The following is a 14,545-nucleotide window of genomic DNA, read 5'->3' on the forward strand; positions in this document are numbered from 1 at the left end:
CATTGTTTGGACAAATGCTGCTAATCTTTATTTTGAAAAATATGAATATAAATGGCAAAAGTCTGCCTGATTAGGAGAACTATTAATAGTAATTATTTTTAAAATAGCTCCCACTCGGGTTGTGGAAAATCCAGTCAATGCTGATACTGTTGCCTGAATTGGAGAGATGCAACCTCAAGTACCCTTGCATTTAGACAGCTGGCAATAAATCCTGAGTGTTCTGTCATGCACTGCAGAGGATGGTCTGGATAATCTGCCATTTTTTGGTGAATATGTTGACTCTCACGGCAACAAAAACTTTATTCTGTTGTTTCGATGGGTATTTAGCATTTACACGCACACCTGTGGATATAATACAAAATAAAGTCTGTTTACATTCACAAACTTAAAAAAGAAGAATTCATGGTGTTGCGGAGGGGTCTGAGAACAAGTCCATGTTGATTATGATGTGAAAGAACATTTGCAGTTGCCATACAGCGAAGATCTGAGGATCAAATACGCTCACTGTGCACTGCGACCAAGATTAGCCAAAGTAAAACAGAATATATGTATGTGAATGAGATGGGTGGAGGGGGAAGAGTAAGGCTCCAGGGAGAAAAGATAGCGAGGGTGTTAGACTTGAAATATTTGGTCAACAATCCAGAGCAATGGTGAGTGTGGGAAGTGAAGAAACTGGTCTTAGCAACTTGGAACAGCTGGCAGAAGGTGACTGGTGTGTAATGTGACAGAAGAGTGTCTGCTAGGATGGAGTGCAAAGTTCATAAATTTGTGGTGAGGCCACCCATGCTGTACGGATTAGAGACGGTGGCACTGAAGAAACAACAGGAAGCAAAGCTGGGGGTGGCAGAAATGAAGACGTTGGGGTTCCCTCTGGGAGTGAGCAGGTTCGATAGAATAAGAAATGAGATCATTAGAGGGACAGACAAAGTTATATTTTTTGGAGACAATGTTTGAGAGAGCAGACTACGATGGTTTGGACATGTCCAGAGGCGAGAGAGTGAGTATATTGGTAGAAGGGTGCTGAGGTGGAGCTGCCAGGCAAAAAAGCAAGACGAAGACCAAAGAGAGTGTTGATGGATGTTGTGAGGGAAGACATGAGGGCAGTTTGTGTTAGAGCGAGAGATGCAGGAGATAGGCTTACATCGAAAAAGATGACGTGCTGTGGCGACCCCTCACGGGACAAGCCGAAAGGGGGGGGGGGGGACGATGACGATTGTGAAAATATGGTGGAAATAAAACAAGTTGTCGACGCCATGAACGGTGAACCGTGAATGTGCAAGAGCATACTGTACTCCCACAGACCGCGGCCAACAACGCCTGCATTGCAGCACGTGATCTACTCATTGCCCTGCACAGCACCTTTGCATAACCCATTTAATAGAAAAAGTTGCTTCACGTGAAAAGCTGTGGAACTCATCCCTCGAGATTGGCCCTTTTTAGTCACATGCTGTGATGACTTACTCACCGTGAATCCCGGCTCTTCGTATTACCTATGCTAATGCCTTTTCCATCTATTTTTCAGAATAATTAAAAGTATCATCTGGTCATTGAGATCCCATTTATTCAAGCAGACACGCTTCCATGGTCACCAGTTGCATTTTTCTTTGTTACGAAAAAGAAAGTAAAAACGGGTGTCGGAAATGACAAAAATGTGCTGAGGAAACCCAACCTTATGATATCTATCATATCCAGTGTTCCCTTGTTACTCGCTGGGGTTAGGTTCCTTACACCCCCCTGAACCCCAAAGCAACGAAATGCCGCGAATAATCGATGCAGTATTAAAATACCCACGTACAGTGAAGAAAATAGGTATTTTAACACCCTGATATATTGCAAGTTCTCCCACTTAGAAATCATGGAAGGTTGTGAAATTTTAATCGTAGGTCCATGTCCACTGTGAGAGAGTGAATCGAAAAAGAAAAATCCAGAACTCACAATGTATGATTTGTGTGATACACCTGCAAATAAGTGTTTGAAGACCTCTCTATCAGCGAGAATTCTGACCCCAAAGACCTGTTAGTCCGCCTTTAAAAGTCCACCTCCACTCCATGTATTATCCTGAATGAAATGCACCTGTGTGAGGTCATTAGCTGCATAAAGACACCTGTCCACTCCATACAATCAGTAAGACTTAAACTTGTAACATGGTCAAGACCAAAGAGGTGTCCAAAGACACCATAGACAAAATTGTACAACTCCACACGGCTCGAAAGGGCTATGGAGAAATTGCCAAGCAGCTTGGTAAAAAAAGATCCACTGTTGGAGCAATCATTAGACAATGGAAGAAGCTAAACATGACAGTCAATCTCAATTGGAGTAGAGCCCCATGCAAGATATCACTTCGTGGGGTCTCAATGATCCTTAGAAAGGTGAGGAATCAGCCCAGGACGACACGACAAGACTTGGTCAATGACCTAAAAAGAGCTGGGACCACCGTTTCCAAGGTGACTGTTGGCAATACACTAAGACGCCATAGTTTGAAATCATACATGGCACGGAAGGTTCCCCAGCTTCAATCAGCACATCTCAAGACCCGTCTTAAGTTTGCCAGGGACCATTTGGATGATGCAGAGGAGTCATGGGAGAAATTTTTGTGGTCAGATGAGACCAAAATTGAACTTTTTTCCATCCCAAGAACACCATCTCTACTGTGAAGCATGGGGGTGGTAGTATCATGCTTTGGGGGTGTTTTGCTGCACATGGGACAGGACGACTGCACTGTATTAAGGAGAGGATGACCGCGGCCGTGTCTTGTGAGATTTTTGGCAACAACCTCTTTCCCTCAGTCAGAGCATTGAAGATGGGTCGTGGCTGGGTCTTTCAACATGAAAAATGACCCAAAGCATAAAGCCAGGACAACCACGGAGTGGCTCCGTAAGAAGCATATCAAGGTTCTGCCGTGGCCTAGCCAGTCTCCAGGCCGAAATCCAATAGAAAATCTTTGGAGGGAGCTGAAACTCCGTGCTTCTCAGCGACAGCCCAGAAACCTGTCTGATCTAAAGATCTGTGTGTCTTTGTGGAGGAGCGGGCCAAAATCCCTCCTACAGTGTGTGTAAACCTTGTCAACAACTACAGGAAACGTTCAACCTCTGTAATTGCAAACAAAGGCTAATGTACCAAATATTAACATTGGTTTTCTCAGGTGTTCAAATACTTATTTGCAGCTGTATCACACAAATAAATTGTTAAAAAAAATCATACATTGTGATTTCTAGATATTTCTTTTTCAATTATGTCTCTCACAGTGGACATGCACCTACGATGAACATTTCAGACCCCTCCACGATTTCTAAGAGGGAGAACTTGCAAAAGAGCAAGGTGTTCAAAGACTTATTTTCTTCACTGTATATTGTGTTTTACTTTGGCTAATCTCCATTCCTCTCCCTTCCAGGGCATGCCTCCACTTTTCTAGTTGTTCCTCCACCTGCTCCCTACTATCACTGCAGATGACAATGGCGTCTGCGAAACATTATGGTCCAAGGGGATTCCAGTCTAATATCATATCACCCTCTTCATTGCCAGAGCTCAGAGCTGATCCCTGATGCAGTCTTAACTCCACTTTAAATTCTTCTGTCACAACAACGGCACACCACTTTTCTGGTGCCTCATATGTTTTAGACTATTCTAACACACTTCTCTGTCAGTCCAGATATCTTCATGGGGTACCACAGTTCCTCTCTTGACACGCTGTTTCTTACTTCGACCGTACTAATAATTGCCACTTTCTGGTCCACCACACTTGTACTTTTTTCTCTTTTTTTCATTCAACATCTCAAAGTAATATTTCCATCTATTTTCCACACAAAGGGCACCAGTCAATACATTTCCATCTCTATCCTAAGTCACCCTAACCTGCTGCAGACATTATTCCCATCTCCCCCTTTGTCTGGGCAACCTGTAGAGATCCTTTTCTCCTTTTTTTGTGGCCAACGTGGAGTAAGCCCCTTGTTTAGCCTTCGCTACCTCTAACTTTGCTCTCAATTGCATCTGTATTCTTTTCTACTCTTCTCGCTCCTCTTGTTGTCCCACTTCTTGACTTCCTGTACTTTGAGTTTCCACCACCAAGAATCCTTCTGCCCTCTCCTACCAGAAGATACACCAAGTAATCTCCTGCCTGTCTCTCTGAGCTCCTCTTGTATACCAATAACCTTTCTCACCTCTATCTGATTCCACAACATGGTTCTCTGCTCTCACTTTCTCTTCTTAAACTTCCAACCCACCACCAGAGGTATCACACTTACCACCATCCCATGCTGTCTAGCTACACTCTCCCTAAAACTACCACACAGTCAACAACAAAGTCTAATCCACCTGTATGTGTCTCCTTCCAATCTTCCAGGTCACCCTCTGTTCAATATTGCCATTTCCATCATTTTTGCAAAGTTTATCAGGATTTGTCTCTCAACATTCCTTTCTTGGATGCCGTACTTACCCGAAACGTCTTCATCACGCCTGCAACGTGGCCTGGACCAAAGAATTGTCCAAAGACACCAGAGACAAAATTGTACAACTCCACACGGCTCGAAAGGGCTACGGAGAAATTGGCAAGCAGCTTGGTTAAAAAAAAGATCCACCTTTGGAGCAATCATTAGAAAATGAAAGAAGCTAAACATGACAGTCATTCTCAATCGGAGTAGAGCCCCATGCAAGATATCACCTCGTGGGGTCTCAATGATCCTTAGAAAGGTGAGGAATCACCCCAGGACTATACGACATAACTTGGTCAATCACCTGAAAAGACCTGGGACCACAGTTTCCAAGGTGACTGTTGGTGATACACAAAGACATCATGGTTTGAAGTCATCCATGGCACGGATGGTTCCCCTGCTTGCATCAGCACATGTCAAGGCCCATCTTCAGTTTGCCAATCACCATTTGGATGATACAGAGGAGTCATGGGAGAAGGTTTTTGACACCAAAATGGAACGTTTTGGTCATAATTCCACTAACTTTGTTTGTAGTAAGACAACGGATAAGTTCCTTCCCAAGAACACAATTTTCTGTGAAGCATGGGGGTGGTTGCATCACTGCACTGTATTAAGGAGAGGATGACCTCAGCCTTGTGTTGTGAGAATTTGGGGAACAACCTCTTCCTCAGTCAGAGCATTGAAGATGGGTCGTGGCTGGGTCTTTCAACATGACAATGACCCAAAGCACAAAGCCAGGACAACCAAGGAGTGGCTCCAGTCTCCAGACCTAAACCCAATAGAAAATCTTTGGAGGGAGCAAAAGAATGACTGAAAAAATAATTGACACAAAGCATGCCCTTTTTATGATATATACATGCTCCCAGGATACTCACACTCGTACACACACACACACACACACACACACACACACACACACACACACACACACACAAACTACTATGTAATTTTTCACTAAACTGTGGTTGAAAACTTGCTGTAAGTTTCATGCATGTGTATAATATAAATCTTTACCCACCCCAAAACATCTTTGTCATGTGATCTGGAAGCATATTAACAGAGAGAAAGTTGGTGAGAATTAAGTTGAAGCCAGAAGTTTACATACACTGTGCGAAAACATTTAATTTTTTGTTTCACTGTCTTTCATCAAATCAGACTAAATCTCTCATGTTTTCAGGTCAGAAAGGATCAACAAAATTAATTATATATCCCTCCTCCCTGACCTGTTGCCTTATCGTGGTGGAGGGGTTTGTGTGTCCCAATGATTTTCGGAACTAAGGTTGTCGAGGGCTTCATGACCCTTGTAGGGCTCAACCTAGGCAAACAGGTCCTAGGTAGGGGACCAGACAAAGCACAGCTCCATAAACGCCTATGATGAATAAAAATAATGGATATAGGTTTCGCTTGCCCAGATGAGGGTCACCGGGGTCCCACTCTGGACTAAAGCCTGGCGGTGGGGCTCAGCCGGGCACAGCCCAATAATACGTGGGTTCCCCTTCCCATGGGCTCACTATGGGACAGGATATAGGGGTCGGGTGCCGTGTGAGCTGAAAAGTAGCCAGATGTGGGGACCTTGGCAATCTGATCCCTGGTCTCTTGGGAAGTGAATATCAGATTCAGGAACAGCAATGTGGTTTTCGTCCGAGCCATGGAAAAGTAGACCAGAGCATCACCCTCGGCAGGGTCCTCTCGGGTGCATCACAGTTTGCCCAACTAGTCTACCTATGTTTTGTGGACTTGGAGAAGGTGTTCGACCCTGTCTCTTGGGGGGAGTCATGTGAGGGGTCCTTCGGGAGTATAGGGTACAGAGTTTAGAAAGATGGGCTGTTGGCTCCCTGTACGACCGATGTCAGAGTTTGTTCTGCATTGCTGGCAGTAAGTCGGACGAGTTTCCGGTGACACTCGGACTCCGCCAAAGCTTCCCTTTGTCACAGATTCTGATCAGATCTTTTATGGTCAGAATCTCTAAGTGCAGCCGAGGCGTGGAGGCGATCTTGTTTGGCGCCCTCACTATTGCATCTCTGCTTTTTGCAGATGATGTGCTGCTTTTGGCTTTATCAAGCCGTTATCTCCAATTCTCACAGGAGCGCTCAGTGTGAAGCAGCAGGAATGAGAATCAGCACCTCTAACTGTGAGACCATTGTCCTTTGTCAGAAAAGAATGGTGTGCCCTCTCAAGGTCAGGCATGAGATCCTGCCCCAAGTGTAGGAGTTCAAATATCTCGGCGTCTTGTTTACAAGTAAGGGAAGAATTAACCAGGGATCGACAGGCTGATCGGTGCAGCATCTGCAATGTTGCAGACTTTGTATCGGTCCGATGTGGTAAAGAGGGAGCTAAGGGGACGCTCTCAATTTACCAATTGATCTTCGTTTCTACCCTCACCGATGGTGACGAGCTGTGGGTCGTGATCGAAACCCTTTACCTCTGTATCCAATACTTTACATATTTCTCAAAGAGACTCACAGAGTTGGAAATGATTGGTAGTATACTTTACACTGATTTGATCACTATTGGCCCATAATTAGCATTTTATGCTGATTGCTTTGTCATTTACCAATCATTGATTGCCTCCGTAAAAGATGTTCACTCTGTGTTGTCCTCATGTACAGGTTGTCAATCACGATCGGACTATGTAAGACAACTGCAATAAAATCCTATCCAGCGTTCTTTTATTGGCTGGGGTTGCATTCCTTACACCGCTGTGAATAATGGGTGCAGTATTAATACACACTGATTGTACTCTAAGGATGTATGTCAGCACGTGTTTCAGCGTGTATGTAAGCTACCATAGGATGGTGCTCACAAGGCAGTGAGGAGCAATTGCATTCTGCATCAGTAACAAGAAGAAACTTACATTGCCTTATATAGTGCCTGTGTAGGCAGGCCATTACTGATGACGTTGTACACACTCATGGTGTCACATCGAAACTAAAATTATCATACTGTGGCAAACAGAATAGCATAAGTAGTAAATAATAAAACAAAAGAATTACTCAAATTATCAACACAAAACATGCAGTTTGAATGCTGTTTACATTCTCCCACCATGCTTTGCAGCACAAAGAATTTCTTTAGTGGTGCACCAGGATGCCGCAAAGCAACAGTTCAGGCCATCTTCTCTTTGGTCCAGTTGAAACACTTCTTACGGCGGTCGACACAGCCCCAGAATTTGGCTTGACCTGAGGAACCAGATGTTCATGGATATTGTGGCTGCTTCTCAATGTGATGTTTTGTGAAGCTGTAACTCCCACCTCTTTTCACTCTTTCTGGACTTTGCTAGATTCTTGAATCTTCTCTGTTTGACACTCATCTGAAACTCATGGTCATTTCTTTTGCTGGTGCATCTTCTCCTGCCACATTTTGCCCTTCCACTAGACTTTCCATTGTCATGCTTGGACATAGCACTATGTGAACAGCCAGCCTTTTGAAAATCTTTTTGAATGGAATTATGGAAATAAATAACCTTTCTGCGGTGTTGCGAACGAACGAATGGTTAGAACGTCTAACTCACAGTTCTGAAGACTGGAGTTCAAATTTTGGCCCAGCCTGTGTGGAGTTTGCCTGTTCTCACTGTGGGTTTTCTATGGGCACTGTGGTTTTCTCCCACAACCTAAAAACATGCATGGTAGGTTAATTGAAGACTCTAAATTGCCTGTAGGGGTACATGTGAGTGTGACTGTTGTTTATTTATTTGTACCTTGCGATTGGCTGGCAACCAGTACAGTATGTACCCCGCCTTCTGCCCAAAGATAGCTGGGATAGGTTCCGGCACTCCAGCGAGCCTTGAGGATAAGTGGCTCAGATGATGGATGGATGGATGGATGGATGGATGGATGGATGGATGGATGGACGGATGAAGAGTGAACTTTTCCATGCTATTCAATTTTATTTTTTTTTGGAAAGGGTCTGTGTATGTATTTGTGTGCGAGTGTGTGTGCGAAAGAGATTGACTGTGATGTTCCTAGGTTTTGTGCACATTTACATTTTCAGAATTTTTTTCTTCAGAAATGTGAGCTAACATACCACATGTTCACATGGACATGAAAATAAATATTTTACCTCTGTATTTGTTGTGAGATGCCTGATTATCCCTAACTGGATAAATAGTGTCTTTGCCTCTTAATCTAATCTGATCTACAGTGAAGTGACATTTTTTTCCTCTTAAATTTGTTTGATTATTATTGTATTTGTTTTTGTAGATTATGCTTTTACAACCTACTCTGGATGAGTTACGGTTGGTTGAGAAACAACTGAAAGAAAAACTTGAATTCCAGACCAAAGTGATGAATAATAAGATGGAGGATCTTCGGGTTCTCAATGAAGACGTGCATAGTTCAACAACGTCAGAGTTACTGGATGTGCAGAAAATAGTTCTGGAGTTGGAGAATGTCAAGGTAAAGGAGAAATTTTGGCACTCTGCAGTTTCACATGTAGTGTATCTGGGGGTTCAACAAAAAAGTAAGTAATTTAGGAGAAAAGATGAATCCGGAAGCGATGCCTGTGTTACTTCTGGTTTAGCCTAATTTTAAGTTTATAATCATTAAAATCAAACTCATCTGTCTTGTAAGGGGCACCAAGTGACTGTTTATACGTATGCAATTTAGGGAAAGTTATGATAAACCTTTCTCTGAGTCTTGTAATCTCAAGGTTGGTAAATTTATATGAAATTTAGAGTTCTAAATGACAAGTTTACTTACTTTGAAGACATAAAATACAACTAAGAGGAGAGCTTTATAGTAAACTGTATTTGACAAGTGATCTAGAGTGAAACATGCAAAGGGGTCTAAACTAAAGTAAGAAAATAAATAATATTGGTTAAAAAAAGGAAAATAAGCAGACAAATAGGGAAATAGAACATTGTGTTCAGGAGTTGGTTGACATGATGATTGGGATAAAGGCTGATATATTGTGCATCCAAGAGAGCAGGTGAACAGGTACTAATGCTAGAAGTGTGGATGGAGTAGATGGGAACAGAAATGGAGTAGGGGTTATTTTAATGGAATACTCCGCTGAACGATGAAAAGCCTTAATACAATAGGTCATGTCATTATGTACTCTACTGTGAAAATTTGAGGTTAATCATTCAATGGTGTTTTGAGAAGATTTTCGTTGGCAATTACGAATATTCATGGACTCTGCCATTTTGGCGAGTCACAAGACTTAAAAAAACAGGAAGTGATGTATCCAGTGAGCAAACAAATAAATACACAATCAAGGGACAGCGCTGACTTCTCGGATTTATCCTCATCTGCTGAAGAAATGGCATCGGTTGATCGGGAAGACGGAGGAATACGGCCATACAGATTTCAACCTGTGGCTGTTAATAATGTATGAATATTTGGATGGATTTTTGGACGAGAATGACTTGAAGTTTGACTAACTGCAGGGGCAGAACAGTTGAAGATTGATTGTGTGGAACAATAATTATGGAAAATGACAAAGGTCGCTCAAAGAAAAAAACGAGGGGTACCGACGTTTTCAACAACAATGGACAGCCCTTGTGTAAAGGGAGGGTTCTGCTGTGTGTTTAAATTCACAGATGCAGGAAGTATGCCAGAGCATTCGTACTCAACGTTGAGAATCAAAATGTTGCCAACTTAGCATAAAGACAAGATAATCAAATGATTAAAAGACATGCCTTTTTTGGGAAGAACTGTTCACCATCGTACCAGCATGAAGGCAAAACAAATTGAATGCGATTAACGGATGGAAGTCTCAACGCCTGCGTAACGTATGAAATCACCAAAAGTCGTATAAATGGTAAGAAGTACTTTTGTCATCATTGGTTAGCAACATCATAACAATCTTATCTAATAGAATTCAGAGACTTATTGTACTCTTGAAGTGTTGGTCTTAAATGCGCAAATACACCTGTAGCCACTGGGTCCTTAAATTTTTCTTTATCTTACTGGACAAAATATACCACCCAGCCTCTGATTATTTCTATCCGAATGATTGCAAGATTTCACGATACAGTAGAGCATTTTCACGTGTCCGATGGTAGTGGTAATGCTTGTGATTCCACTACAAATCGGCCATGATTTCTTTGTTTATGAACAGAATACGTCACATCCGCGCAAGTAGTTCATGTGCCTTGCCAAAATGGCCGCACCCGTGAAAATTCATAATTGCTGATTAAAAACACCATTAAATGATATTGGATTAACCTCAAATTTTCAAGGTACAATACATATGCCATGACCTATCGGATTAAGGCTTTTAAATGTTCAGGAGATTATTCCTTTAAAGGAAGAGCTGGCTAAGAATGTCTTGGACGTGAAAAGAGTATGAGATCGAGTGTTGCGGCTGAAATTTGAAATTGAGGGTGTTATTTAAAATGTTATTAGAAAGACAGAGACATGCACTGGAAAGGAGAAGAATGAAGATTACCTCAAGTAAAATAGAATATATGTACGTGAACGAGAAGAGTAGAGGGGGGAAGAGTGAGGCCCAAGGGAGAAGAGATAGCGAGGGTGGATGACTTTAAATACTTAGGGTCAACAATCCAGAGCAATGGTGAGTGTGGTAAGGAAGTGAAGAAATGAGCCCAAGCAGGTTGGAACAGCTGGCGGAAGGTTTCTGTTGTGTTATGTGACAGAAGAGAGGATGAAGGGCAAAGTTTATAAAACAGCGGTGAGGCAAGCCATGACGTACAGATTAGAGACGGTGGCACTGAAGAGACACCAGGAAGCAAAACTGGAGGTGGCAGAATTGAAGATGTTGAGGTTCTCACGTGGAGTGAGCAGGTTGGATAGGATTAGAAATGAGCTCATTAGATGGACAGCCAAAGATTGATATTTTTGAGACAAGGTTAGAGAGAGCAGCCTTTGATGGTTTGGACATGTCCAGAGACGAGAGAGTGAATACATTGGGAGAAGGTTGCTGGGGTTGGCGCTGCCAGGCAAAAGAGTGAGAGGAAGACCAAAGAGAAGGTTGATGGATGTTGTGAGGGAAGACATGAGGGCAGTAGGTGTTAGAGGGGAGGATGTAGGACATAGGCTTAGATGGAAAAAGATGATACGCTGTGGCGATCCTTAACGGGATAAGCCGAAAGGAAAAGAGGAAGAAAAAGGTAATAGCTGCCCTGATCACTTTGTGTTGGCTCACGGATAGGCTGGAAAGCAGAGTCTCCACGCCCATGGCCCCAAGCCGTGTACCCGAAGAAAGAAAGGGCCAAGGGGGGGTCCAAGGCCAAGCTGACTGTTCAAGATGGGGGGCACAAGAGTTGGGGTTAAGTACCCGTGTCAGAGGACGAAAAGAATACATTCCTCAGCTTGTCTACAGAGTTGATGAAATTGGATGAAAATAATATATGAAAATAAAAGAACCAACTTGTTTCTGTTTACTCATAGGTCAAGCACATGGAATGGTTATACAGTAATCCCACGTTTTTCATGGTTAATTGGGACCAGAACCACCCGCGAAAAGTGAAAAACCACGAAGTAGTAGGGAATGTACTGGATATCTCGGTACGAGAAGGTTTAAAATAAGTAAACAGTATTTGTAATTTGCATACTTGTGACAAAAATTACAGCAGTACAAGTGTCTAATTTAACAATAAATTAAATATTTTTATTGCGGTACATATAGTCACGAACAAGGCCAACGCTTTATGTCTTCTCCGTAGCACCAAATCTCCGTGACAAACTGTTGCGACGTAACTTACGACGTGTTGCTGTTACATCACTTAAGTTTGAAGTAGTTTAAGGTCTATGTTATACTCTCTGTGAACGTCACGCTCCCTCTCCAACATGTCTATGTGTATTCTGGCAATGGCGGGAGTAGTAATAAAATGGTGCATCGACTCGCTGTTATGCACACAACACTTCCCGGCTCGTATTTACAGCGATGCACATGCACACCCCTCCAACCCACTACCACACCAACCAACCCCCCCCCCCCCCAAACACAAACATACAGACAACACCACACTGCTGCAGGGAATCGTGAGAGGCTGGCTGCTTGAAAAGTAGATCTTGGGGTAAAAACGTCTGGCCACCCATGGTGTATATTCTCTACATCTAAACCAACTCCTCAGAAAACAAACAAATCTCTGCGGTACATATAATGGGATTATTGTCTGTCATCAATATCACGCCCCTTTGCAACACGTCAAGTTCGCCCGTGTTTATTCTGGCTCAAACGCACTGGCTTGAACATTGTACATTATGCAATTTTTGATTTGTTCGTTTGTAAGTAATTTTCACAAAAATCGGCCACAAAATGCCAGATAGTGGACGTTCTCTGTTCGGTGAAACATATTCACGAGCAACGGGGGGGTCAGAACAGCAAACACTGCAGGCGTGGCAAACGCTGATCGGCTGTCAATTTTCTAGATGGGCTCATTGCAATTTGAGCAAGAGAGGAATTTCGATAACACTTTTCCAATTCAAAGATGTCTCTTGGTGAAATCTGTGGATAAACGCTGGCATTAAAAGTAACACTGAACCCTCATCTACTAACTTTTAATGTGTGCTCCCATTCCTATAATTTTGGGGAGAGTCTTCCTTTAAGGTCCATTGAAACTCTCCTTGTGGGAATCTCACACCAGTTTAGTCATTGTGTCACCTCAGTTTGCGGGAAGCATGTCTGGTTCATATACAAAATGGGTATGTATGTTATGTCAGATATGCTTGGTCCATATTATAGTTCTTGTTTTGCAGTTGGAGTTGGAACTAACAAAAAAGGAATCACAGTACAGAGAACAGCAGCTGCAATTGACTAATACCAGCTTACAGCACAATCTCAAGCAAGCTACAGACGAGAGAAACAAAGAAGCTGCTACCTGGTATGCAGCATTAGAGGTAAATATTTTGTCATCCTGATTTGTTGAGTCTTCAGAGGATAGGGTTTTATCAGCACTCAAAAATGAAATGGCAAGAGCATGTTCTGTGACACATATGGTTGGGAATAATATTGATGTGACAGGATATCTGTTCATAAAGCCAAGATAGTGCCTTGTAAAAGTATTCGGCCCCCTTGAAATTTTCAACGTTTCCCCACATTTCAGGCTTCAAACAATATCTTTTATATAATATATATATAAATATATATATATATATGTATATATATATGTATGTATATGTATATATGTATGTATATGTATATATGTATGTATATGTATATATGTATGTATATGTATATATGTATGTATATATATGTATGTATATGTATATATGTATGTATATGTATATATGTATGTATATATATGTATGTATGTATGTGTATGTATATATGTATGTATGTGTATGTATATATATGTATGTATATTATATATGTATGTATGTATGTATGTATGTATGTATATATATATATATATAAAGAGAGAGAGAGAAAATTTTTTGCAAGAATCAACAACAAGTGGAACACAATTGTAAAATGGAACGAAATTTATTGGATATTTTATACTTTTTTTAACAAATAAAAACCTGAAAAGTGGGGCATGCAATATTATTCGGCCCCTTTACTTTCAGTACAGCAAATTCACTCCAGAAGTTCAGTGAGGATCTCTGAATGATCCAATGTTGACTGATAATGATAAATAGAATCCACCTGTGTGTAATCATGACTCTGTATAAATGCACCTCCTCTGTGATTTTCTCAGGGTTTTGTTTAAATTGCAGAGAGCATCATGAAGACCAGGGAACACACCAGGCAGGTCAGATATACTGTTGTGGAGAGGTTTAAAGCAGAATTTGGATACAAAAAGATTTCCCAAACTTTAAACATCTCAAGGAGCCCTGTGCAAGCAATCGTATTGAACTCGAAGGAGAATCAGACCACTGCAAATCTCCCAAGACTTCCTTCTAAATTTTCACCTTGAACAAGGAGAAGACTTATCAGAGATGGAGGCAAGGGGCCCATGATCACTCTGGATGAACTGCAGAGATCTACAGCTGAAGTGGGAGAGTCTGTCCATCGGAATCCTGCACAAATCTGGCCTTAATGTAAGAGTGGCAAGAAGAAAGCCATTTCTAAAAGATCCAAAAAAAGTCAAGTTTAAAGTTCACCACAAGCCACCTGGGAGACACACCAAACATGGAAGGAGGTTCTCTGGTCAGATGAAACCAAAATCAACCTTTTTGGCCACAATGCAAAACGATACGTTTGGCGTAAAA

General features: G+C 41.9%; 1 protein-coding gene across 1 annotated transcript in view; it reads left to right on the forward strand.

Moving 5' to 3' along the window:
* Positions 1-14,545, forward strand: part of spdl1 (spindle apparatus coiled-coil protein 1) — a 140,359-nt gene that overhangs the window by 43,811 nt on the left and 82,003 nt on the right. The window contains exons 4-5 of the mRNA XM_061834071.1: positions 8,627-8,821; positions 13,091-13,231. Coding sequence (XP_061690055.1) covers positions 8,627-8,821; positions 13,091-13,231 — 336 coding nt within the window. The remainder of the gene's footprint in view (positions 1-8,626; positions 8,822-13,090; positions 13,232-14,545) is intronic.

This window comes from Syngnathoides biaculeatus, chromosome 11 (genome assembly GCF_019802595.1).
Source record: "Syngnathoides biaculeatus isolate LvHL_M chromosome 11, ASM1980259v1, whole genome shotgun sequence".
Lineage (NCBI taxonomy): Eukaryota > Metazoa > Chordata > Actinopteri > Syngnathiformes > Syngnathidae > Syngnathoides > Syngnathoides biaculeatus.